Source organism: Pseudoliparis swirei, chromosome 5 (assembly GCF_029220125.1).
Source record: "Pseudoliparis swirei isolate HS2019 ecotype Mariana Trench chromosome 5, NWPU_hadal_v1, whole genome shotgun sequence".
Taxonomy (NCBI): Eukaryota; Metazoa; Chordata; class Actinopteri; order Perciformes; family Liparidae; genus Pseudoliparis; species Pseudoliparis swirei.
This window is the reverse complement of record NC_079392.1, coordinates 22080675-22107147: the sequence shown is the minus strand read 5'-3', so window position 1 is coordinate 22107147 and position 26473 is coordinate 22080675. Positions and strand designations below refer to the sequence as shown.

General features: G+C 42.3%; 1 protein-coding gene across 5 annotated transcripts in view; it reads right to left on the bottom strand.

Annotated features, from left to right (window-relative positions):
• Window positions 1-26473, bottom strand: part of slc44a5b (solute carrier family 44 member 5b) — a 35356-nt gene that overhangs the window by 3498 nt on the left and 5385 nt on the right. The window contains exons 2-23 of one of the 5 annotated variants that reach the window (XR_008831689.1): window positions 19408-19456; window positions 15547-15620; window positions 13364-13448; window positions 13029-13113; window positions 12780-12893; window positions 11763-11823; window positions 11564-11687; window positions 10974-11006; window positions 9576-9659; window positions 9261-9373; window positions 8942-9073; window positions 8624-8723; window positions 8418-8510; window positions 7636-7723; window positions 6825-7087; window positions 6574-6668; window positions 6382-6485; window positions 6178-6251; window positions 5112-5182; window positions 4558-4646; window positions 3629-3713; window positions 1846-1966 (exon numbers count right to left, since the gene is read on the bottom strand). Coding sequence is in view for 4 of the 5 variants with exons in the window: in XM_056414304.1 (XP_056270279.1) it covers window positions 3191-3306; window positions 3629-3713; window positions 4558-4646; window positions 5112-5182; window positions 6178-6251; window positions 6382-6485; window positions 6574-6668; window positions 6825-7087; window positions 7636-7723; window positions 8418-8510; window positions 8624-8723; window positions 8942-9073; window positions 9261-9373; window positions 9576-9659; window positions 10974-11006; window positions 11564-11687; window positions 11763-11823; window positions 12780-12893; window positions 13029-13113; window positions 13364-13448; window positions 15547-15620; window positions 19408-19456 (2132 nt within the window). In the remaining variant the exon portion in view is untranslated. Of the gene's footprint in view, window positions 1-671; window positions 1967-2021; window positions 3307-3628; window positions 3714-4557; window positions 4647-5111; window positions 5183-6177; window positions 6252-6381; window positions 6486-6573; window positions 6669-6824; window positions 7088-7635; window positions 7724-8417; window positions 8511-8623; window positions 8724-8941; window positions 9074-9260; window positions 9374-9575; window positions 9660-10973; window positions 11007-11563; window positions 11688-11762; window positions 11824-12779; window positions 12894-13028; window positions 13114-13363; window positions 13449-15546; window positions 15621-19407; window positions 19457-26473 lie in introns of those variants that run through there. The other 4 variants (XM_056414305.1, XM_056414304.1, XM_056414307.1 and 1 more) reach the window with 4 other exon arrangements.

The following is a 26473-nucleotide window of genomic DNA, read 5'->3' as shown; positions in this document are numbered from 1 at the left end:
TCTGCACAAATGAGCCACAATAAATAAAACCGTTTGGAGTATCGACAGCTGTGAGCTCCTCCTCTTCAGAGTTTGACTTCTAGGAGCTGGCGCACGTTCTAATGAGGAGAGCAGATTCACTTGTGTCTACTTGTTGACTGTGTTTGCCCAAAAGAATCTAATTTCCAGACATGCGAAGGAGGGATGGAATATACAAAAAAAAGTTATCAGATCTCAGGTATTCACCCTCATGGGAATGAAACTAAAAACCTGAGCGGCATGAACATAAAGATACACAATTCAACTGGTTATTCAGTAGATATATATATAAATTTTTTTTTTAAAGTAACAACATGCGTACCCACTCGTAATATGCTACACGGAGCCCATGACATGAATCATTTCTCTCCTTCCAGATGCACAAGCAGAGTTTTTTTTTTCTGCTTCTGCATGGTTACGTTGTGCGTGTCCCAGCGTGTTCGGCTACACCGGCGGCAGGAGGTGCGCGAGCCCGGCAGTGCTGTCACTCTGAGGCACCATGAGGGCAGCTTCTCAGCTTTGACAAACACGCCACAAAGACTCTCGAGCATGAGTCACATCTCAAAAGATCGTTTTGTGTGATGCAGGGATCCATTTGGGAAGAAAGGGAAAACATCCCCAGAGGTCTGATGTTCACAAGGACACCGTATGTGGAACTGCCAGCAGCTGTGACACTCATTTATTTCATCAACCTGGTGACATCGAAACCTGGAAATCACAATGTTGTTGCAAATACATTTCAACTCATCGAAGATGCAGTCAAAAAAAGAGGCTGCATCTTCCACACTACTGGCTCACCAGTCACACAAACATTCAAACTGCCGTCTGCATGAAGCCAGAAATGTGGCTCAACTGAAGAAATCAACAATATAAAATGGCAAATACAAAATACAAATCGGGCGTTCTTTCTTTGTTCTTTGCTGGTTGGCTGCAGCCGAAAAAATAAACCTGGGACTTTATGGTTGTGTGACATGTTTCCAAGCCACCAAAACACACAACATTCCTCCCGCTTCACCTTCCATTCCTAGCCCGAACATCTGGAAAAGTCATCACTGAGTATCCCTTTAACAACTTCTCTAAAAATGTAAAAAAAAATGTTTTATGCATCTTCAAATGTAAATGATGTAGCTGCAGAATGTATTCAAAACACTCAATGTGCACATTCTAAGAAAAAGGCCTTTTAAAGAGTGAAGCGCTTCGAAGTGCGGCGCCATGATGTCCTCGGCAGTAACATATGGAAAACAGAGGACGCAAATATGTTTGTCTCAATGTGAGACAATATGGAGGTCAAAAACTGTGATGACACAATACACAGGTGAGCTGACGTCTGACCATTTCATGGAAAAACCAGCTCAGCGTCGACACCTCAACAGCACACATAAAACATCTGGTAATGACTGGCCCCACTACGTGGCGACAACTGGCAACTGCAAGAGATTAAATGTTAAAAAAAAAAAACAGCTGACATATAGCACAATCTCAATAAAGAAAGAAATCACTCGTTCCAATAGGAACTCGGTGTGTCGTATGACTGTGGCTGTACAACGTGTAATATCAATTTATATCTGTTATAACTAGAACAGTAACATATATATATATTTACAAGAACGTGGTGTGACATTGTACACAATCCAATAAAAATACTTTTGTAAACAAACGGAGTTAGTTAGTTATGAACATACACCAAATATCAAGGTCATAAATAATGAGTATGTGGGTGAATCTAATTATTAGTGTACAGTTGTAACTTATACACATTACATTTGGCAACAACGCGTACTGCCACATGTTTTGGTAGAGTGCCGTGAGTATTTCTGCTTCCCCCACCTTTGGTCCCTTCTCTAGATCCTCCTCTTCAGAATGTTTTTCTTTTTGAGGATCCTCTTCAAGGCGTTGTTCATGTAGAAGGGCCGCTGGGGAGAGCCGTCGTTCAGCTCCACATCCAACACTAGGAGGCAGCAGTAGCAACACGTTGACATGGGAGACGGAAATTGCACTGGACAATCCTTAAAACATTTATCTTTATTCCCCCAAAAAGATTATTCACATTTTCATTCGATTTCATTGATTAAAAAAAATGCTCCTATACAAAAAGAACATTGAATAACCTCTAGATAGATGCGTGTGGTATACTTAGTATTAAAACAGCAATACATCTGAACCATCCAATAAAAAAATTACCAAAAATGGCTTTGACATCCTTATATAAACTGTATCGCAAAAAGGTTCCTGGTGTTAGGGCTAAAACCACAGATTAAGAGGAACATGTTCTTTTTTTATTATTCACAACTAGGCACATAAACTAGTGGCTGCATTCAGAAGTGTCCTGAAAACTGTCAGGTTCTATTCAAATTTTAAATAAAATGTCCTTTGACGTCTCGACCTCCCGTAAAGGTTCTGGTTTACAGTACGTTTATGAGCATGATGGAAACTTTGAAATGATTTCAACCCTTTTTCTTAATGATGTAAAATGAGATTAATCTGTTTTACCGAGTGCAGAACGTACACACTATTTTTGGATCTGTGTGTTTATGTTAGTATAAATACGGTGGATCAAAGCAACCTATAAAACCAATGGTAAACACCAACAGCCAGTAAAGTAATCATGCTCACATGGTTCTTTTACCATGTGTGAAAGTGCATACAAAACATGATTTTACACTAGAAGACCAATGTGCGACAAGAGGGTGTTCCATAACTCCACCTCTTTTTCACGGTGAGGCCTTATGCCATCGTCCATCAGTGGCATCTGTACATCTTAAGGTCCTTACGTTTGCAAAAATGCTCTTATCGTGTTGATCTCGGTCTGTGCGTCCGTCCTGCGACTTGACATGTACCCTCTCAGTAAGGCAGAGGTCAGCAGAAAATACAGAGAAGAAAAAGAAAATAAGCGCGGCAGAAAAAAAGGCAAGTGTCCGAGTCGGCTCAAGAGAGGAAGTAAACTGGTCTTTTCTGGCCCCGCCCCCCCACCACCGTGCCTTTCCTGGGATGAACTGAAGTAAAAGCATGTCCTTTTATGTCAAGACCATCCCTGACCAGGCTGGGACGCATCCAGTTTTGAGGTTTAGCCCTACAGTACTCGCTCTCAAACGTCCGGAACCTCACACATACAGTCGATATGGAGGAGTGAGTGAGAGAGTCAACAGTTCGATAAAAATGTCCGCCACGTCGCTCAGGAGGCGGCGCATAATTTGGCACCCTCCTCTCCTTTCCGCAGGATCTTGTGCAGCCCGGGAGACATGTAGTAAGGCCTGGAGGGGGAACCGTCGTTCCTCTCCAGGTCTTCACCTGAGGCCAGGTGTCAGCACAGCAGAGGACAGGGGGAGCAGGAAGAGCAGACAGAGCGATCGGCAGAAAGAGAAAGAAAAGACTTAGTAGAGGTAAATATTCAAAAAGGCCAAGCAGGAATTAGAGAGCTGAATAAGCAGGAATGAGTCAAGTTGTTGTTGTTGTTGTTGTCGTCATTTTGGGCTAGAGTAGTTAAACTCAGCTGCCGACAGGCTACTTTAATCTATTCTTGAACCATTGTAACAGTGGTGGTTACCAGTAGTCCTATTTTCTTATTGTGTCATTTAAATTACAGAAGAAAAAAAACCTCGATCATACTTACAAAAGCACAGGAACAACGTGTCCACGCACATCGCATAGACGTTAAAAAAGCAGTATGTGATCATGTAGGATCCAAATATCACCGTCTGAAAGAATCAACAGATCCAGATTAGAACGCCACACAAAGTCTGTTTTATTACGGGACGACAACACAAAAACATCAAGAGTAATATGAGCTACTGAGCCATGAATCCCACATTACCTCGAGCAGCAGTGCAACCGGATCTGAAATGGTGTTAAATGCAGTTTCACTACTTTCCACAACCAAGAGAAGAAAATGAAACCCGGGGATCATTGTAATCTATGCCACACATTTGCAGAGACAAACGTCATCGCTCACACTTCACACCAGGAAGTGTGTGTTCTGTGTCCCCGGGACAGGTGAGGTGCGAGTCATCTCGTTTTGACGCCTACCTGCAGGTCTTCATGGTCACCAACAAACAAAACTACTTCCGCAAATTTAGTTCTCAATTATTATAAACTGAATCAGTGCCACGCTTTGCAAAAATGTGACGAATGTAAAAGGCATAATTTAAGCTATATGAATAATAATAAATAATATTCTACATACATTTTAGTGGCATATCCAGGGACATAAACAGAAGAATTTGCTAAACTAAAGCTCCATCAGTGTGTTAATCCATCTCTACAGTTATTTCAACAAAACATATTTACACAAACACTCGATTTAAAATGTGAAGGCTGAACGAGAGACATAACAGAGGAAGATTTCACCCTTCATGAAAAGGAATGTTTTGAATAAAAACTGAGCACCTCCGACTACCTGGATTAGATATTTAGTGTGCTCAGTAAACAGGACAATTCTAAATACTAACATACCTCTACCTCTAAAAGAAACTTAATTCAGTTGTTATTGCTGGAACAATTACTCGTGAAAAAGACTACTTAAAATACCTACAAATAGCTTACCACAAGGGGAACCCAGGAGTAATTTAGGGACCGCACCTCCTCTTGAATGCCTGGTATTCTATGTGTGAAGAAGAAAAATGCAAGAACACCTGGAAAACATGAAAGAAAGGTGTGGGCGGTATAATTTCTTGGCAAGTCTTGAAATGGTTTATAAACCCTTTTAGACCAAGCATAAATAGATAAATACATAAATCTTCTACGACACCGCCCATCAGCACAAATCATACTAAAATGCTTTTTTTAAAATTGGCTGAAAGAGGAAAGGATGAAGGATACATACTTCATCTGCTACATTTAGATCAATACATCTTACAAAAGTGAAACCTAAGGACAAATAGCTCAATATTGTCTGGACAGGGATTTGTAAGGGTAACTACTCGGATTAATTTGACCTCTTGTAATTGAATGCAAGAGATTTAATAATGTTCACAGATCAGCAGACGATCTTTGCAACGGTAAATTTAAACTGGAGTGCAAATAGATGTGCACGGCAGCACGATTCATCCTGGGCCGAATATCCAGGAGCGTATCTCATCCCGTCTGTGAAAACTCACCAACACTTCCTGAAATAAGCAGTCTCCCCAAGAAGAGCAGGAAGTCTGTCACCTTGTCCAGGACCGCCACCCTACGGAGGAGGCAGAGGAAAGCCAGCGTGACACCAGAGTAACGGAGAAAGCAATATCACACACACCGAGACACAGGCAATGGACACAGCATTAAATATAAAATATATATGATGAGTAGGCTAATACGCACACATGTCCAACTGCTTGAAACACACATCATGACTGTTTCACAGATTTGTAAAAAAGCAAGCTTTTTTTTCTTCTTCTTAGCCCTTCTTAGTTAATTGTTTGAGTCTCAGCAGTCAGTAATGTGACCTCTTATTAGATATAGAATCAGCTTTATTGGCCATGTACATGAGCACATACATGGCTTCAGTTAAACATACGCTCTCCTCGTACATACACTACCGTTCAAAAGTTTGGGGTCACTTAGAAATGTCTTTATTTTTCAAAGAAAAGCACTGTTTTTTCAATAAAGATAACATTAATCAAAAATACACACTATACATTGTTAATGTGGTAAATGACTATTCTATGTGGAAACGTCTGGTTTCTAATGAAATATCTCCATAGGTGTATAGAGGCCCATTTCCATCAACTATCACTCCAGTGTTCTAATGGTACATTGTGTTTGCTAATCGCCTTAGAAGACTAATGGATGATTAGAAAACCCTTGTGCAATTATGTTAGCACAGCTGAAAACAGTTATGCTGGTGATATAAGCTATACAACTGGCCTTCCTTTGAGCTTGAAGTTTGAAGAACAAAATTAATACTTCAAATATTAATCATTATTTCTAACCTTGTCAATGTCTTGACTATATTTTCTATTCAATTTTCAATTCATTTGATAAATAAAAGTGAGTTTTCATGGAAGACACCAAATTGTCTGGATGACCCCAAACTTTTGAACGGTAGTGTACGTGGAATTTACAAATAACACGATAAATATAAAAAATCCATTGAAGACAGCAGAATGGTAACATGTATGTACAATATAAAAAACAACAACATTGACACATGGATCTGACACAGGTCTACAAGAAAGGGCTTACCGAATAACATTCCTCATCAAGAGGGAGAAAGCATCCTTGGAGGAGGTGCAGAAGCTCTTTCCATATATTGCTATCTGTTAGCGGGAGAAAGGTAGAGAGTAATGAAGCATTGAGGAACAAGCCGAGCCAACTTACAACCGAACTTCAAACAGATATTTGCAACTGAAAAAAAAGTCAGTATGAAGCAGATGTTTCCTAACTCACCATAATGTATGCGTTTCGGTTTAGAAACTTGAGGAAATGTTCCAGGCACCAGAAGCAGCATTTGAGGCAGCAAATCACAAATCGAGCAAATCGGTTTTGGGAACCTGGGGAAACATCGTAAACCATCGACGTCACATTTAAAAGTCGCCGTCAAGTAGTGTACGATTTGTGTTTAAAGAGTCAAGAGTTTACCTTTCAGTTTGTGATCCAGGTACTCGAGTACAATTCGGATTATCTGCACCACAGAGAGGATCAGAGATCCAAAGGCAAGAGAACCTGTGTGGTAACTGGAGAAATACAAATGCTATAACAGACATTTGAACATTGCTTAAGATTCAATAGATGCTTATATTGTGAAATGGCTCATTCATGAGACAAGCTGTGTCCCAAATTGGACTTTTATTCATACGTAAATTGTTGGGGTAGTAGTTATATTTCCTTACTTTATGGCTTGGCTAAATGACGAGTAGAGGGGGAATGCAGGGATGTCGTTTGGCTTCTTCAGGGCCCAGTAGTAGGACGCGAAGGCCCCGGCCAGAGTGCACTGACCCAGTGCGATGACAAAGTTGACCAGCCAGAGGAACACAAACAGGTTACACAGATGGAGGACCAGGATGTAGCGGTGGTACACGCTTTCCCCACCGTAGAAGGCAAACATGCATTGTGACCCGGGGCACACTTTGGTGATATTGGTCTGATTGAAGGTCTGAAAGAAAGCAACAGATTTGATCTCAGTGTGTAGTCAGACAAGAGCATTCAACCTCGTATTTTATGAAACACTTCTGGTCCACTTAATTCACAGCAAGACAAAATGACTAAATCACAGAAACAAGCTATTCCCTCCACTGTATCTCAGTTTTTAACATCGATGAATCATTTTGTTGTTGTTTTATATTTTTATCCAGTCAATCATTGCAACACAATACAATATTATTCTATATAATATACAAAACAGAAAAACTGAAATGTTATAAGTAGAAGCAAAAAAAGCTTATATATTATCAAATATTCGTTCTTAGCCGTCAGCAACTGATGTGAACTCTATTCACATTAGCGCATTAGAGATTGATTCTAAGAACTCACAGCTAGCTATCAGATTAGAAAAGCTATTACTTTCACTTTGATTGATTATCGACTGACCAAGAAGTATTCAGAGTGGCAGAGACATGACATGGTTACAGAAAATGAAGTGTGAGTGACACCCGGATGTCTCCAGTAAATGGAGTTCATTGGGTAAGAGAGTGGAGGACGAACCTTTGGACTGCATGTGAGGTTGGCATACATGCATGTATCATCAGTAGGGGTGACCTTGTAGACCGCATTACCCGATGATGCCAAGAAGCTGAGAACACACTAGTTAAGGGCAACACAGAGGGACATTTTATCCACACGACAATCAGCGACTTCTGATTAAATATTCAGTTGTGTTTTGCATTTTATCCACGTACACAAAGTCATCTCATCCATCCAGGCTTTACACTGATAGGTCGAAGTTCAACTCACTGAGACACCAGAGCACAAGCGTTCTCCCATTGGGATCTTGCTTTCGAAAAAGTGAAAGAAGCACCTTCCATGTTCTATATCTATACATTCCAATCAACTCAGCAGTGCAGGGTCTGTTTACTCAAAAGTTAGTAGAGGAGATATTGTGAATAATGTTAATGACAGGGTTCATACACATTTTGACCGATGGATTTCCATGACCATGTACTTTTTAATTTTTAAATCTACACTTCCTTGGCCTAGTGGATTATCCCAACCGCTTCCCTGAGCTACTGTTACTATGGCCACCAAACTTTTCAGTTAAAATCCATTTCCATGACTTATCCAACACTTTTGGGATGTAATTATTTTTCGATGACTTTCTAGGCCTGGAAATAACCACTTTTTAATTCCATGACTATTCCAGGTTTTCCATGACCGTACGAAGCCTGTAATAAACTTGATGTTGTCCTTTTCTACGGTACAACTACCACAGACTGCATGCATTCTGGGAGTGAAACAGTTCATCAATGTACCAGCAGCTGGAAGGATACACAGCTGTGACGGCCCAGTAAGCGATGCAGATGGCCAGAAGGAAAAAGGTGATGATTGGGTAGAAGAGAGTGGACTTGATGTAGCTGATGGCCCTAGAAACAAGAAAGATCAAACATCTTTTTTGAAATGTGTTGCATTATAAGAAAAAAAAGAAAAGTCAAGAGACTATTTCATTTGTAAGGAGTAAACTTCTATTGGTACTCACCTGCTTCCCTCCTTCAGTAACGCAATGGCGATGCGGATCCTTTTCCTCAGAAATATCAGCATCACCACAACAATGAACTCAATCACTGAAAGCGAGATCACTACAAAACAAAAGATATGTCGAGTGACTTTTAGCTAGTCAATGCAACTAATATGCTAAAAAATAATAATGAAGGTTACATTTTCTAAAACTCAAGTCTACAGAGATGGAACAATTGTATTCAGTGGGACGAGCGTTGCACGACGGCCATCAGGTTTTGTGTTACAATACAAGAGAAAGAGTGAAGCAAATGCACGGGAGTGGATAATAACGACATACTGAAGATGAACCAGGTTTGGCTGAGCTGAAGGTAAATGCTGAAGTCTGTGTGGAAGCCGATATCAGAGATGGTGACGTTAGCGCCTGCCTTCCCTCTCAGAGTGCTGTACTCCCAGTAGCAGTGCCAGATACCTGAGAGACAGAGCGAGAGGAAACAACGCAACGGGAAAGTCAAGACGCATCTAAATCTGCCACAGCTCGCCGTGACAACAGCACTGCTCACGAGAAAGATACGTGAGAAAGTCAAACGTGAAAAAAAACACGTGGGCAACATCTCCGACACGTGTACAAAGCAACCCCGTCTCTGGTGGATACTCACCGAAGCCGACCGCAGTGATGACGCCAAAGATGGTGAGCCACAGGAGCACTCCGGCCGTGTAGCGCAGCAGGATGATGAAGATCAGACTGACCACCATGGTTATCACCAGACCACTGCAAACACATACGGACTGGTTACTGACCAGTGCTTGACTGGCAGGACAGCAGGAATTATTTGCATGTAATAGCAACAGGGAAAACATTTAAATAAGTTTCATCATCTATATAGTTTACATCATTATATCTCCCCCCCCCTCTCCCCTCCCCCAACTACAGAGGAGCACATCATCCACGAAGAGAGTGAAAACATTCTTACATGAGGATCCAGTCCCAGGAATTTGCATAATCCTCAAAGATCTTTATGACAACTTCTTTGGCGTTCAGCAGACTGGAGATACCTCTGTGATGGAGTACCGAGGTGAGGCGGGAAGAGAAGCAAAAGGGATTTAATAAGGACACAGAGGCGGGCTGTGGCGCTTTTGCGATACTGCAACTAAAAATGTATTTAGTAGGGTTTCTCAAAAACATTTTGACACTTTACTCATCTTTGATGCTCTCACGTTCAAACAAAGATGGGTACAGTTTAAAATTGCTTTTGACATTCTCAGCTCCAGGAGCTATGGATTGGGTTATGAGGGTCTGAAGAGAAATATTCTAGCTTTAATATCAAAGAGCCACAAAACAGCGTTAATGTTACTGAAGCGCGATGGAGCAATAGATCCTTCGGTATGGCGGTAGATATTAGAGCGGCATGTGGAAGGACACGTATTGATGGATGTATCAGATCAAGAACCCAGTTGCTTCTATTCACAGTACAGGTGAAGTGTCCGATAACTAATACAACAAACGAAGTGCTTCAAATACTCTGCATAACAGTATTAAGATAAACTGTAATGTTTTTTTTAAATTATCCGTTTGACTTGTCACCTACCACAAATGACTCAATCCATCTTTCCCTGTGCATAAAAAAAAAAGTCTTCACCAAAGACAAATGTCTCAGCATCGAACTAAACTTATTTCTTGTCTAATCTGCCAGAGGATTTAAAGAAATTAAATTTCAATTAAATTACATTCAATACAGTTTATTTTGTATAGCTCAATATCACAAATTACAAATCAGCCTCAAAGGGCTTAACAATCTGTACACATACGACATCCCTGTCTAGAAAATTATAAACAGACTTTGGAGGTTGAGATCTCCACTCCAAGGCCGGTAAAACAGTCACAACATTTGCTGCTGAAAAAATTGTTTGACCGCAGAGACACTGCCCCTATGACTCAGATAAATCTCCAAAGTACAGACAGAGGACACGCTAACATTGCTAAGGGACCAACACAACAATAAAAGCTGCTCTGGAACCAAACGGTTTCCTAAAGGTCACTGAAACCCTGTCTATAAGCAAGAGTTTGGATCATATCCAGCACTGTTCTGCATACCTGCATTCATATCTAGATCCAGGGAGCAAACCTAATGACCACCAGGGGGAAGCACATCACTCTCAATGTTATTTTGACACCCAAAGTAGTAGATGACTGGATGTTCTGAGGTAGATATATGCCACAAACAATTATATCAATCTGTCCCGATTCCTATCCACTGCTACAGGTGGAGGGAAGCAGGAACAGATGGTTTATAATGAAAACACGGGGTTAGTCTACAAAAAAGCTACGGCGGAGGCAAAGTTAAAAAGCTATAATAAATCATGTTTGAGACCTTTCCACTCCTCGCTGCATGGCTGTTACTTGGCTACGAAAAAGAAAAGCATTAAAGCACATTATCTTTCCAGTTAAATCAGGCCAAACACAAGTTGGTCACAGCAACCATTGAATCATGTATGTTATAATATCAGCGCACTGGTTTAAATACATGATTCATCTGCTTATGTAAAGCCATCTCAGCCCAGTGGCATGTCGATGGCGTAGAGTTACAAAGCAGCCGTTGTAAGTTCGTAGCTACACCTGAAGTTCGAATCCGGAACTTCAGCGTAAGCTGCACTTTCGTGCAATAAACATGCAAATGACTTTGAATGTGGTTGGTCACATTCCTGGGCCTCGGTGATATGCCCACTTGTCCTACCCTGTAGGATCTGTCCCGAGCTCTCTGGGTGCAGAGCGGGCAGTCCTATTGACAGTGTAACAGTTTAAAAAACATTTTATTTTACACGGGTAATACATGTATACAAATTCTTTTTTTACGACAGCAAAAAAGGTCAATCATCTATCTCGTGTAGAGTAATTTTACATTTGCTTTGCATAACTTAACTGGTTGAACAACATGGATAAAGAGTCACGTTCATATCTTACTTGGCAGCGTCTTTGAGGTCGCTGACGCTTCTCTTGTTATTGTCGCCGTCTTTGAAGATGGTCTGATTGGCTACAGTTAAACTTCCATTTCGTGTGATGAAATCCGGGAAGCACCGCTGAAGGACTGAAACGCATTTCTTTAGCGGCCCGGCAAACAGACAGTGAGCTGTTGTGGTTACAGTTATGCGGATGTACTCACAGGGTCTGCTCGGCACGATCATAGATGGGCAGTCTTCATCTCGTATGACTTCTACAATGGACTGAAAAGGGAAATAAAAGGCACGACAATTAAAAATATTATTGTGGAGCGCCTTTTACCATTTAATTAACGGATCTTTCCGTTGTTTTATCTGAACCCGTCTTGTAGGTTTCTGTGTATCTCTAAAATAGAATAGATTCAAGATTCAGATTTAAGTTTATATTTGCCAAGTGTGCCTAGACCAACAGTTCAGACACATTGGAAATCTATTGGAAACAAGAAAAAAGAAAACATATTATAAATAATACACTATACAGAAGGTGGGGGTAATATGTAAAAGAACAAGAAAGGTGCTAATATGTAAAGTTTTGGTTTCAGTTTTAATTGCCACATATTGCACATGATAAGTGTCATGAGTTAGTGTTGGGTTATTACACATATTTATTAGTTTTGTTATCAGTCTGACTGTGGCAGGGAAGAAGCTGTTAATAACCTCTCACTTCAGCAACATTAACAATGAGCGTTGGTATCAATAATATCATTATTCCTGAAGACCAAAGTTAGATGTGACATGGTGGGATTGAATCCTTTCTCATGTAACACTTTCTCAACAACTCCTTTCCCATACTTGGGATGATGTGGGAAGGGAAATCAGTGATTCAGTCCTCGCAGTATGACTGAGCTGTTAGGCGCTTCATTAAAGCCACTGTACAGATAAAGTGATGAAATCTGAGTTTAGAAGCTTTCTTGTGCAATTATATTTTCAAAATGTGTGTCTACAAGAGAAGAAGGTTCAAACTCTTGCAATTTGTTAGCCCCTTTTTGCCGATATAAAATATTCTGAGGGAATAAGACCTGTCCAAAGCAAATGACAAGCTATAATACATATACACATACACACATGGGTGTCACACATTAACTGGTCTCCAAAACAATAGCAAGTGAGAACTGCATCCAGACGAGGCTCGTAAGAATATTACTTATCAAATAAGTCTATTACTGTCCACGGTCTCTCACCTTACTGCTCAACTTAAAGCCCGGCTTGCAGAATTGCTTGTAGTAATTCCAGTCACTGGCAGACCACGAATCCAGTAGAGTTGCAAATCGGTCAGGGCACTTGGACACACAGAGCTGGAGGAGGGAACACATCCTCTTAATGAGAAAGCCCATCAATCTTGCATCATCAAGCGTGGAGGACAGGTTGGTGAGGAACACAAAGCCGGGCAAACATGGGGTGGTAGAAGGGGGCGTCATTCAGTCTCTTACCTGGGTTGTAGGGCACTGGAGGTTAATCAAAACTGCAGGATTGGCACATTTCAACATGTTGAAGTAGAACAATATGGATTTGTTTCTGTGGAGACAAATGGTGACGAAAAAGAGAGAAGTCATATTAGAAGGATTCAAAAGACAGAGAAGCAGGTCCATTACTGCAACGTCTTACGAGCAAGCATTTAAACACAAGCCTGCGCACACACACACACACATGCACACACAGACGCACACCAAGAGAGAGAGGGAGAGAGTGAGCCATCCAGCCTGCCTTAATTAATCACAAACCATCACTGTGTATTGTGGTCAAATTTTTTTTTTTTTCCACTCACGCATTGGGGGTGTTCTGGGGGCCACAGAACTGGCCGTGGCTGTCGGTTGGATAAACGACCTTCCTGGGGTCGCCATTGATCCAGGCTGAAAACACAGCACAGCACATTGCTACCATGAGTAAACACAGAGACACATGCTCGTGAAACCGGCTGTGTCAGCGTTTTACCTACCGAGCTGCACAAGGCTCTCTGTGGCCCTAAATGACACGTGAAGAGGGAGTCGGAGAGCTTTGTGCAACAGGGAGTAATTATTCCTTCCTTAGGACATGTATTGCATTTTTATTATTTTTTTATCATCATCATCAGATACAGCTGGTTCAACGACCATATGAAGCTATAGGAATCAAAAGTATAAGTGCATCAGGCCAAGGCCATGTGTGTCTCTCTGTGGGCTAAACAAGCTAAGAAAGCAACAAAAAAACTGATTTATTTGGAATGAATGCATGCATGTTTATTAAGAAGACACATCGACACAGATGAAAACTAAAAACAAATCAATCCAGTTTAATTTGTGTTAATGTGCATCTCTAGACAGGAGCTGCAGGAACCCTAAAATTAAATTTAAGAAGCAATTCTCGCGTTTCATTTGCTGGCCCGATCTGAACGGCATCGGGCCTTTCCCCTGACCAGTCAATGCAGTATTGTTGTGAACGTGAAGCCGTACAACAAAGACAATCTACAAGTCTGTGACACAACAAGGATGATGAAACTTTACAAATTATACAGAGAGAATCACAGAATTCTTCAGCTGGTTTGCAGAACATGTCAGTGTGTATTTCAGTGTTGACCAATGGATTTCCATGACTTTTTCATGACTTTAAACCAAATTTCGATGACCAAACATTTTTTTGAAATCTCGGCGCATACAGGAAAAAGTGAGAACATTTAGTATTTAAACTAACAATGACAATTCCAAAGCATACAGTATGACCTTAAATTACAAAAATGAATGAGAGACAATAGTTTGATAACAAATAATAAACATTTATGTCTTTACAGTCACGGTGCGTATGAGAGTGTATGCTGGCTTATATTTTGAGTGTCATTCTTATTAAGTATATTAATTATTTAAAACTCATATAACACGTTTCCATGACTTTACCAAAACGTTGGGGATTTTTTTTCCCCCATGACTTTTCAGGCCTGGAAATAGCCATTTTAAAATTCCATGGTTTTTCCAGGTTTTCTTTGACCGTATGAACCCTGGTATTTGGAGTCGCATCCATTGTCACGACTCCTGCTCTTTTTAAATGATTGCGAAACAGTAAAATCTTCCCAAACCCAGATTGAGAAGTGACTCCACTGACAACAAGCTGGCAAGTGACAGCATCAGGATTTCATTTCCTCCTAATTCCTGATGTTTATCATACGTGTAAAAAAGAGAGGACAAAAATGTGCGGTCGGGTGTGCTGGATAAAACAGGATAGGAAAAGGAAAACTTGAGGCGAGGCGGAAAGAAAGGAAAGCCAATGAGGAGATGCACCATAATGTATGGCCTCAGTCATTTGCAGACCAAGTGGACTTTGTCACACTCAAGTGAACCAGACAGCTTCAAGGAAATGTGAATGAAACAGGGAGCCAGAGGGAATCACTGGTCATCCAGTCAAATAAAAAAAATAAAAAAACTCCCACGCAATTTCAACAATCAGACATTTTGTTGCATAGTCCACCGTGAAATTATGAAGAAAAAAAAATCAGACAAAGAAAGAAAACAGCTTGTGTTCTCCTTCAGTGTCATTGCATCATAATAATAATAATGTAGACCTTATTGACCCCAGAGTGGGGCAATTATTCTCTGCATTTGACCCACCCTTAGTTATTAAGGAGCAGAGGGCTGCAGTGCACAGCCCAGGGTTTCAGTGTCTTGCTCAAGGGCACTTCAACATGCAACTCATGGGGAGAGCGGGGATCGAACCGGGGACCTTGTGGTTGCAGGACGACCGCTCTCCCCAATGTGCTACAGCCAACTTGAATTAGGAATCAAGTCGAGTGGAACAAGTCAATTATGTTTGTGGTGAATTAAGATTTTGACAAATTATTGTCACAGCCAGACATTTTCACTCTATTTCCTTTCCAGAACGTATCATATCCTATGTATGAATGTGTGTGTGTGTGTGTGTGTGTGTGTGTGTGTGTGTGTGTCATTAAGGACTTTGCATTCAGCAGCGATATGTCAAACTCACCCACGGTACCCAGTGCGATGTAGCCGATGATGACGACGATGAAGATAACACAGCACACCACATCAGTGCAGCTCCTGGGAGGGAGGAGCAGACACACGTGTGAAAACAAATAACAGCCGAGTGACACTGGAAAGATTCATAAGATATGGTGATTAATGTATGGCTGTCATGAGAAAAAAACACATGCACATTTTTGAGTTGATTGTGTGTTTAACTCTTTCGTTGTCGGGGGTTTGAGCTTTATATCCGGGTGCAGCATTTGCTCGCAGTTATAACAAGGTGTCATCTGTACACACGTTATTTTAGAGACACTGTCGTGGAGGTCGACTGACTTTCTAATGAGACCCTGAATCCCCCCTCCCCCAGAGTTAACTGTGCCACAGGCACAGGCAGCTATTTGAAGTTTGCTTCTCTCCCCACAGCATCCTCAGCTTGCTCGTGTAAAGCAGCGTCTCAGAGTCTCTCTCTCTCTTTCTTCACTGTCTCTCTCCCACAGGAAGGATTCATCCCCTCGGAGAGAAGCTGTCATTCCAGCCCCTTTAAAAAAAAATAATAATAATTTGGGTAGGAGTACTGAGCCCAGTCTTGAATGAAGCCAAGCTCCATCCACTGTGCCCAGCAGTACCATACAAAAGGACATACATAGGCGCCTCCTCACACCATGCGCAACACAAATTGACTTGAGACCCTCATCTCCTCCAGCTTTCAGCCCTTCTCCTCTTTTCATTCAGAGGAGCGAAAGCAATGTGAAAAGGAGGCCTGAGAGCGGAGATGTGACAACGTTTCCTCTGTGTTGCTCTTTGAAGAGTGGCTCGTCCTCGTTTTGGATGCAGCATGGTTACATGCTTCTCTGCAGGCGACTCTCCAGCATCCAAATACATTTTCAAGATTAAGTAGCAGAGAGCGGAGAGAGCCCCGATGCGCACAGAACAACCCATACAGAGAGGGATGGATATAGCTTTAAATAGACCATAGTCAGGGTAGTTACTCGGAGTAGCCTCTTAGAATCAATTAGATCTGTGTAATTTACGTTTACATTGCAAATGATCCAAGCCTGTAAGTTTAAGAGCTACTTGCTATGCTCCTTCATTAATAACTGCGGTAAATCTTGTATTCTGTGTTAACCGGCTTCTCTGGGACACGGGTTTGCTCTGAACGTAGCAATATAGAGGCTCGGGAATGTTTTCTGCCCCAGAAAAGGCTGCCAATTCTCCTCGTTTCTCATTTGAAAACAAGACCACTCCATCACCACTGCTCTCATTGGAGTTACATTAAGACTGTGCAGACTTGCACATTCAAAATATGATATCGCTACCCAGAGAACATCTGCTTTCTATCTTCAGGCAAACATCTCGACATCAGCCAAACCGCCAATAACCGCTGGAAGACAAAAGACTAAACGGGCAGTTGCTTGTCATATGAAATAAGATTTAGGGACTTGGTGTAAGCTATTGTTTTTGTGTAGGAAAAGCACAGCAATTATTTTTGGGAGATAATAGGGAAACAAAGGCTGCAAGTGGGCACAGTTCTGCCTGGGGAAGACCGCTACAGTTTTACATTGGCAGTGAATATGAGAAGTATAAATACACACTACGAGCAAAGAATTCCTTGAGCTGGAAGATAAGTTAGATATCACTCAGCAACAACACATCGTAGATGATTGAAGGGGGAGATCTGGTCTGGGAGTTTAAAGCTGACCTTGCCTCTCCTACGCCGTGATATGTTACTGTAGATCCGTCTCCATTATGAAGACAAAGTGCACACGGCACCACGGCGGGAAGACAAAGTCACCTTTGAAGAGTGTTGAAGAGAAGTTGACAAAGTGAGGGGCGTTGAATTAGTTTTCGCTTGGTACTCTTATCTCAGAAAAGCAGGAAAAATTCAAAAGTGCAAATCTATGTGGACCCCAGCCTGGCCCCTTTGGATGTGAAGTGGGACCAAAGCGTTGCCCTGCTTGTGTACCGAACTGGGAAAGACATTTGTTATTTTTTTTAAAACAGTACTAGAAGTTCTGTAAGAGCAATAATAAACGTTTGTGTCAAGTGACCAGCCAAGGTGACACAGATGGCAGCAGTGCCACGGAGGAGCGTGGGTCCCGCTTGTAGTGCGAATCCTCCAGCCTGTCTCGGCTATGTAACAGACATTAACGGTAAAAGGACATTTCGGGGGGGGGGGGTCAGCTTTGCACACGATAGGGATATTTCTCACGGTCGTGAAGCCGAGGAGGAACTTTTCTGACAAACACGAGGGTCCTTTAGGTAAGTTGTCACACATGATTCGTAAAGGAAGTCAATTTGTGAGTGCACATCAAAGGCATTATTACGACATTGCAATACGGTTGTGCAGTTGTAGCTCCACTGTATATATTTTTGACCCAGACTATATATGTGTATTATATTTTCCCAGTTTGACTGAACACCACAGCGAGCCAACTTCTGTGGGTCCTTTTAGAGTACTGCTCAATAACCACAGATATAGTTACTTCATTTCGGCGCCCCGCACTCGCATGAAAACAAGACGACCGCAGAGTCGGTTCTCTCCCAGTTCTCATTAAGAAGAGCCTCTGAGCTACAGAAACATCAAAGTACACTTGGCGCCTTCACCCAGCTGCAGCAGTGAAATTGGCTGGAGAGGCACCGGAGGTATGAAACATGTCTTTACAGCCGCCTGCCAAACTGACATTGAACATAAAAGAGATAAGAGCCTACATTACCTCAGAAAATGACTAAGTCATCAAAAAAAAAGCCTGTGGCGACACCCTCGAATGGTTTTTCGCTTTATTGCAAAAATTCTGCTCCTCATTGTGCCAGGACACCAGGTAGTCATAAAATGTAGACTTCATTTTAAAAATGCGTATTCATTTTTGGAGGGACAATTCTCAATCTACAGTTCATAGGTCTGTGATTCTAGATGAAGGTCACATCTGTAAAGCAGCGTCGTTATCTTTTTTTGGCATATGTGAGCTCACTTTTAAGTGCCCTTAAGTATCACACAAGTTGCCAATTTTATGGGAATCAGTTTATAAAGACATATAGCTAGAGCTGAATACAATTGTAGCCCTTATGGAGGCAGGTGGTAGGCTGTAATTGATCAGGAGAAGCGGAGTAAAAACAGGAGACATCTTGATGCAATAGCCCCGGTGATGTGTGGACTACATCAGTTTGTGTGTATCCGTCTGGTTAATAGTGTGCGTCATTGGGCTAACTCCAGCCACCAGCTTGACTTATGGCCATTGATTGTGTGGTGGAGTGGAGAGAGCTGCCAGCACTCGGCCTCAATCTTTATTAACGTGGCATGACGAACGATCAATCCATCAGTGCACCGACTTGGGTGTGTACCAAAAAGATCACACAATGGACAAAAATCAATAGACACGGAAGACAGTGACAAATAGTTATACGGTCAGGCCACCAGAATAAAAAAGCCCAAACAACAACAAACAAACCATTTCTTAGTGGGATGCACATGTACACACATACTGTTTTATCTATTTAAATGTTGTAGACATCCTTCGCGAGATTTCTGCTGACATTTTTGAAAGCAGTGACTTAACTGTGCATCAAAAGTGTTATTATTTATGATGATACTGCAACATGGTTAGACGCAACATAACGCAATGTACAGTGTGTTTTTTGTACAGTGTTTTAAAAAATATATATTTTTCATATTTCTATTATTATTACTGTTACTATTATTATTATTATTAGTGTGTTTGTTTTGTACCTCTGTTGACTCGGAGAACCCTGCAAAAATAATTCCGATGTGTCTGGACTGCTGGTCTAGGCACAGATGGCAAATAAAAAACCTTGAACCTTGAACAATTCTAAAGCAAAAGGTGGTGGTGTTGGGTGTGTGCCGTACCGGTTTTGAACGGGCCCTCTGAAGTTTGGGTCAAACTTGCGCGGCTCACCTGTGAGGAAAGCAGAGTAGAGTGAGATCACGGTCAAACAGAGCAGAAAGCAACATTCACTGACAAGAGTGGGTGACATTTCCATTTCGCGGTGCAGCTCGAATATCAGCCCCGCGACGAAGAGGGACGATCGTTCCGGGATAAAGCAATAAAAGCCAAAAACAATGCAGCCGACGCAGAAATACGATAGATCATTTTAACAACTCGAAGGCCTCGGCCAAACAGCTTATATGGGTCAGCGTGAGGATTCCCCATTTGACCCAGCAAAACGAAGACTGAACCACTGTCGCAAAGCACCATCAGTGACCCGAGGGGATGATTCCCACTGCGTGCTCCTGCATGTAGGAGGAAGCATTTACATTCATGACTGGCTTCTTCTTCTTTGGTGCCCAAACAGTCTCTAGCCCAGTTGAAACCAAGTATGACGTGTCTAAGGACGGATTAAATCACCGTAGATGGAGCGTAATATCTCCAGGCAGCTGGGGCAGATTTAGGGGCAGCTTGAGTTGGCCAATCTCCCATCTGCCCATTCTCCAATTTAATCCTGTCGAGAGATGTACAACTCAGCCCCGTTTCTAAAAGTGTGAGGAGTCCACTGGACCCTGAACACATCATGTTCTGAATGTACCGTCAACTTGACTAAATCCTAAATGTAACAAGCACATAAGCCTTTTAGTTCTCTCAGCAAATACAATTAAAAGACCTCATAAGTCCTAATATCAAGTATTGACTAATTGATTGAATTAATGCCTTCATTCCATAGAGTTACGCGATTATGCAAAAGCGATTGAAAACACATTCAAAAGCCATATTGTTGCACTGGGTGGTATAATCTTCCACTACAATCAACTTGGACAGCGTAGTTACCTTCGCATTGAAAATGCGGAAGGTTATGTTTTGATCGCCGTGTATTTATTTATTTATTTGGATGCGTGTTACTCGCATAACACAAAACGTATTAAACCGAATCGCATGAAATTTGGTGGGATGATTGGTTATTATCCGGGGACCATTTGATTCGATTTTGGGATCAATCGGGTCAAAGGTCAAGGTCATGAAAAGGTCAACATCTGTACAGTGGTGTAGTGGCTAGCACTGTTGCCTCAAGGTCCCCTCAAGAGGGGTCCTCAGGTTTCAATTGTTCCTTCTGGGGCTAGCTCTGTAGCTCAGGTAGAGGGTAAGGGCAACTGCACAAGGTTGTCGGTTCGATCCCCCATCTCTCTCCCGGAGGCAAAAAGTGTCTTCCTGAGCAAGGCACTGAACCCCCTTTTGCTCGGGGCACTCACTGCAGCTGCTCCTACTATAACTAACTAAGGATGGGTTAAATGCAGACAACTAATTTCCCCTTGGAGATTAATAAAGTATCTTATCTTATCTTATCATCTTCTTTTTACCATAGCACGGTCAATATGTATCCAATTGGCAAGCAACTAATGCCAAAATGTTCATAATTCAATGCCCAATCTTGGGATATGCGAAGGTATGCGCTCTGCCGAGTGCCCATTCTAGTTTATTCTGGAACAAGTCCACGACTGTAGTTTCGAATATAACCATGCTTAAAGGAGTTGTGTGTGTATCTGATTTTTTTCCTCGTTGGATCTCACCCTAACCCCCCCGGGTGGAAATCCAACAACCCATCCTCTCTCTCTTCCCCGTGCACATAAAACCATCACGGACGACACACAAAAGCAATATTGCATAACTGACTTTCCGTCGATTGGATAAGGTGAACATGAGTATTTCATCACTTTACTAGAGAAAAGGTATATTTATTTTTAAGACACAAACAACACAACATGAAGTCGTCTGTTGTAATGTACAGCTATGCTAAGACAAACATCATCACCAGATAGACTAAACCAGGAGATGCAACGTGCACTTGTCTTTGCCAAATGGTGAACTTATTGTGCTTTCAATAATATTCATATTTCCACTAAATGTCTTGTTACAAGATTGTATTGGTTTTCCTTCGTCAGCCCATACGGTCAGTAAATAGTCACATACAGTAAATGCTAAAACCACAGGAGCATCTTTCACGTCTCTAACAAATTTAACTGAAACATTGGCGAAATATCAATTATGACACTGTGAAGAACGTGTCATATCCATCTGTTTGTAATGAAAGAACTGCGGCTAATCATTGTATATGAAATTAAAACAATTGCACTCAACAAAATTTAGCTAAAACATAATTATCATAAATGGGAGTAAAAGTGCTGGACCTCAAGAAAACATCTTCTGTTTAAAGATGTGTTTTTATTGAATATAGCCTGGACTGGACACAATAGGGAAATGAGAAAACCAAATAATACACGAGATGCATGCCAAAAAAAAAGAGGAAAAAAATTCTAAAAAGATCTCTGCCTAGAATAACCGAGTCAGCACAGTAAAGCCTGGAGGCTGCTACTCACAAACCGCCAGCTACACAACCCATAAAGCCACCACAATCATCTGGCCATGGCGGACTGTGTACGTGTTGCTGCATACAAGGTTTCTCAACCCATATTTCTGCATGACGTTAAGGCGGATGTTACACACATTTGCATGTGTGAAAGTTTACATCCTTTTCTGCCTTTCCATTAGGATTTCTCTACCTGCGCTCTATACAGCAGCGGCAGTCTAAAGGATAAGAAACGCCAAATTGCTGGGCCAACAGTAAGATAATGTCAGAAAAAGCAGCAAAACCAAATGCACTGGACTGGAAATGTACTTGCATCTAAGTGACTAATTGTCACATTTCAATTTTCATTCATTCTTGCAAAGTGCATACTGGAAAGGAGCAAAAATTATGGCAGATGGAGAACAGCATGTGTCAAAGGTTACAGTTGGCTCGACTCGTGGACCGCATGGAGCTCCGTGCAGATATTAGATCGTCAGGAAATTCCTTCCGTGCTCTGAGTTCGTGATTATGATCATTCGAGCCGTTTGACATGGCAGCAGCGTGAGCGGCTAGCCTTGATACGAGAGGCTCCATGTGCTTTTTTCCCCTTTTGTCCCTGCTGGTAAAAAGCCCGATGTGTGTGTGTGTGTGTCTAGCCATCTGCTCGGCTGTCACTGAAAGCCACTCACTCTCGTTGTGTTTTAGGTCTAAAAATGTGAGATCTTCTGGGTTAAGTGAGTGAATTCCTCAGCCAAGGACACAGTCACCGGACCAGGTGCTCACTGCAGCATTTAGGGAGCACCAGCACTGAATTGACGCTACGCTGATTTTTCAAATGACCTCCAATGTTGAGAGCTCAAATATGTTTGCCCAAATGATGCAGCATACACACAATCCTATGTAATGGCACATATTGATATTTTTTTGCCCGATAGTTTCATAGAATATGGGAGAAGGAGCGATGCTGCTGACAAACCAACTACCACAGGGCAGTTGAGGCGTCAAATGTCAAGGACCGCGGTCGAGCATCACAACTTAAATTCAATTTAACCGTGTGAACTAAAAAACAGCTCCATACCAAATCGTTACTTTTGTTTATATTGGGAGAAAAAAAATAGGAAAAATTACTCAATCTCATTCCCTTACAACCATATCAGCAAATCTGCATGGCGTACTGAAGGAGCAAGCTATACCATTGTGCTGTGCCCGAAGTTGCCTCCGATTGTTTTATGCCCCGGTGGTTGTAGCTCCACCCACACGGCCAGCAGGTTGCATCACATTAACTCACATCAGAGCCCATTACAGATACAACTGCTGGGGGGGGAACAAGAATCGTAGCTGGGTAATGGACGGGGCCCAACGTAAGCTGAATTTATATGGATTTAAAAAAAACTACATTTCATTGATCCTCCTCGGTCGTGTGAAGAATCAAAACACAAGGTCTCTACAGTGCGGGAGAAGGTGTGACACAAACGAGTTGGTCCATATGGCGAGTGCAAGTTGAATCACACTGAGATCAAGGAGAGCCAGTGGTGAGAGGACAGCTTGTGGTGCAGTGACTGTCGGGGAGCAGAGCTTACTTTCAGAGTTATGTGTGGTTTCTTGATCAGCCTCCTGTTTGGCGTTGTTGAGCCCGCCGGTGTGTCCAGAAAGAGGACCAGCAGGCGAGCAGCATGGACGCCCGGCCAATGCGCCAAATGACAAACACTGAGGGGCAGTCGTTATGTTGTTCAAAACCCAGGGTACAAAACTGTCAATACAGTATGACGGAGGGAACTCAAAAACTGCTGCATACTCCCCAACAGCAAAACACATTATAGCGTGGCGTACAGCATAATACAAATATGCTGGAGGATTACAGACCCCTTTACTCTAAGACAATAACATGCAGCTGATAAGAGATTGTGCTTAATCGGCACAGATACAACTAGAACGGGCACTCGGCAGAGCGCATACCTTCGCATATCACAAGATTGGGCATTGAATTATGAACATTTTGGCATTAGTTGCATGCCAATTGGATACAAATTTACCGCGCTATGGTAAAAAGAAGATTTTGACCTTTTCATGACCTTGACCTTTGACCCGATCGATCCCAAAATCTAATCAAATGGTCCCCGGATAATAACCAATCATCCCACCAAATTTCATGCGATTCGGTTAAATACTTTTTGAGTTATGCGAATAACACGCATACAAATAAATAAATAAACGGCGATCAAAACATAACCTTCCGCATTTTCAATGCGACGGTAATTCGCTGCTGTTCCAACTCACGACATCAGCTTGACTCCTGACACCAGGGCTGTTGTACTTTTTCCTGTCCCACAAAACAGATTCTAAGGAAGGGTTCAAAGAAGGTGTTGAAAACCATCAGTGATGCCTGGATGCAGGCAGACTCTGCATGAGCCGGCGGCTGTTCGGACTGCACTGCAGTGCGCCGGTGCAGGAGACGAGGGCGGCGCACTGCATGTGTGCCGCTGGCTGTGGTCAGGCTGCCGACAGAGTCTGTGGTCAACGACGTTTGGAAAAAGCCCGGCAGGCATGCCAAGGCTGGGACGGCTAAAGTCCCCGTTGGCTCCACTAACGGCTGGTTTTTCTCTCTTGACGTGGTTGAATAACGCCACGTGTGCCGCTTGTGGCCGAAAGATTTACGCGTAACACAACAATCATCGATGGTAATCAAAGGCTCGGAGGCAATGAGGCTCGACGGGGTGAGGAATTACACGTCGGGATCAGACAAAGGCTTTGGCAGTGATCTTCGCTAGGAAAAAATTCCATTTGCGGCGAGTCTGCCATAGCAATGAGATATATGGATCGGTTTACAGCGGGGAGGACCTAATTAATGTAAACTGAGTCTGTGACCAACAAATACCGCGCGATAAAATGCCTTCCTTCAGAGGTTTAATGAAACTGCTCAGAAATAGAGATTTAAAAAAAAGGCAGTGTGTGAAAATGCCTCAATTTGGAGTCAAGTATGCGCTTAGACTGACTGCTGAGAATCAACTTCAGAGTCCCTGTGCGGGGAGACAAAAAGCCAGATGTAACAACCCAGCCTGGAGAGATGAAGCTTCAGCTGAAAGTCACAGCAGCAGTTCATCGCCTTGCATTTCTACAATTTGGGAGGAGACTAAACTGCACACTTCTCACTCAATCATCCTGGTTAGACTGCTCATGGATCATGTGCACATCTACTGAGTCGCATAAGGTGTACCTTATGTGGCAAACATCACTGCAGCTACTTTGAGATCTGATGATATGAGCGCCAGCCAGCGAATGAAATGGCGTCTGCCGATACAGTATATATAGAAATCCTAAAATCAAAGTCAAGAATGGAAAGCGCACAATTGTCAAATATAAAATGGTCGGAATGTAAATCATACAGTACAGTGCTCAAATCACACGCTGCACAGGAAAACTTTCTTCATCCTGTTTCCACCCCCCCGCCCCCCCCATCACAGCTTTTCCCCCCGTAAACTCATCCAGTACACATCCACGTCCACGCGGTCACACACAGGCACCAGTGTGCCCCGGCCCAACGGCGTCCAACACAGGCCTCTTTCATGCCGTGGTCAGGCAAACAGCTCGCACACTGCAGGTGCTCGACACGGGCCGGGTCGGAGGGGCCATTCGGGGAGGACCTTTTTTGTTGTTGTTGTCGTCTTCACTCTGCCGATTCACAAACATGTCTGGGACCTGGAGAGAGTGGAGCGCTGTGAGTTTGCACTCAAGTCAAAGACACATTGGGCTTGGATCCAGCTACAAATACCCCCCCCCCAAAAAGTTAAAAATAGAAATGGTAAAACATTCTGCATAATGATGTTGCTCAGCGGGAGAGGCTCATCCTGGAGGCCTGAGCCGCCGTATGCAGTACGTTCATTCATAATTGATGAAAGCGCTGGCTTCTGCCAATCCAGAGAGGAAAGCAACAACGGTGACGTGGCTCGGGGCTTTTACTCTGGTTTGTGTTTCTACTTTAGCAGCGCTCAGGTTTCTCCTGAAATTTGAGCGCAAGGCACAATAGTAACAATGGGATGTATCACCGTCGTAAAGATACGGGGGCGAGTAAAGCTGCGATAGTCGAAAATGAACCGTCAAGGTTCTTTTACTCGTGTCAGGCAACACGCTCACATCTAACTAACCCCCAACTCACACACACAAAAAGAACATAACACCCGTTGACTATTGGGAACTGCGTTATTATCTTGAAGTCTCCCACACTCACCAGAAATAATGAGAGAAAAAAATAAACGGCGCCGAAATAATCACAGCATTTAAAAAAGCTCCGAATGGCTCCAACTTTTCACAATATAAAAAATGTCGAGAGATAATAGAGTCAGACGTGTAGCACCATCGCTCTCTTTCTCACGTCGCACTTCTGTATCCAAACACATCGTTGCTGCAGCGCTATTATATATATATATATATACATATAATATATATACATATAAATATATACATATATATATATATATATAACGCTGCCGAAGATCAGCGACAGGCTCGACCGGCTTCGGTCTGGATTAATAAAGATTTAAACATGAGAGGTTAAGCCCTATCTTGATATCCAAATATGCGATACACACACCGGTGCAAATAAAAACGCACGTAGGAATCTACACACCACTACAAATGCA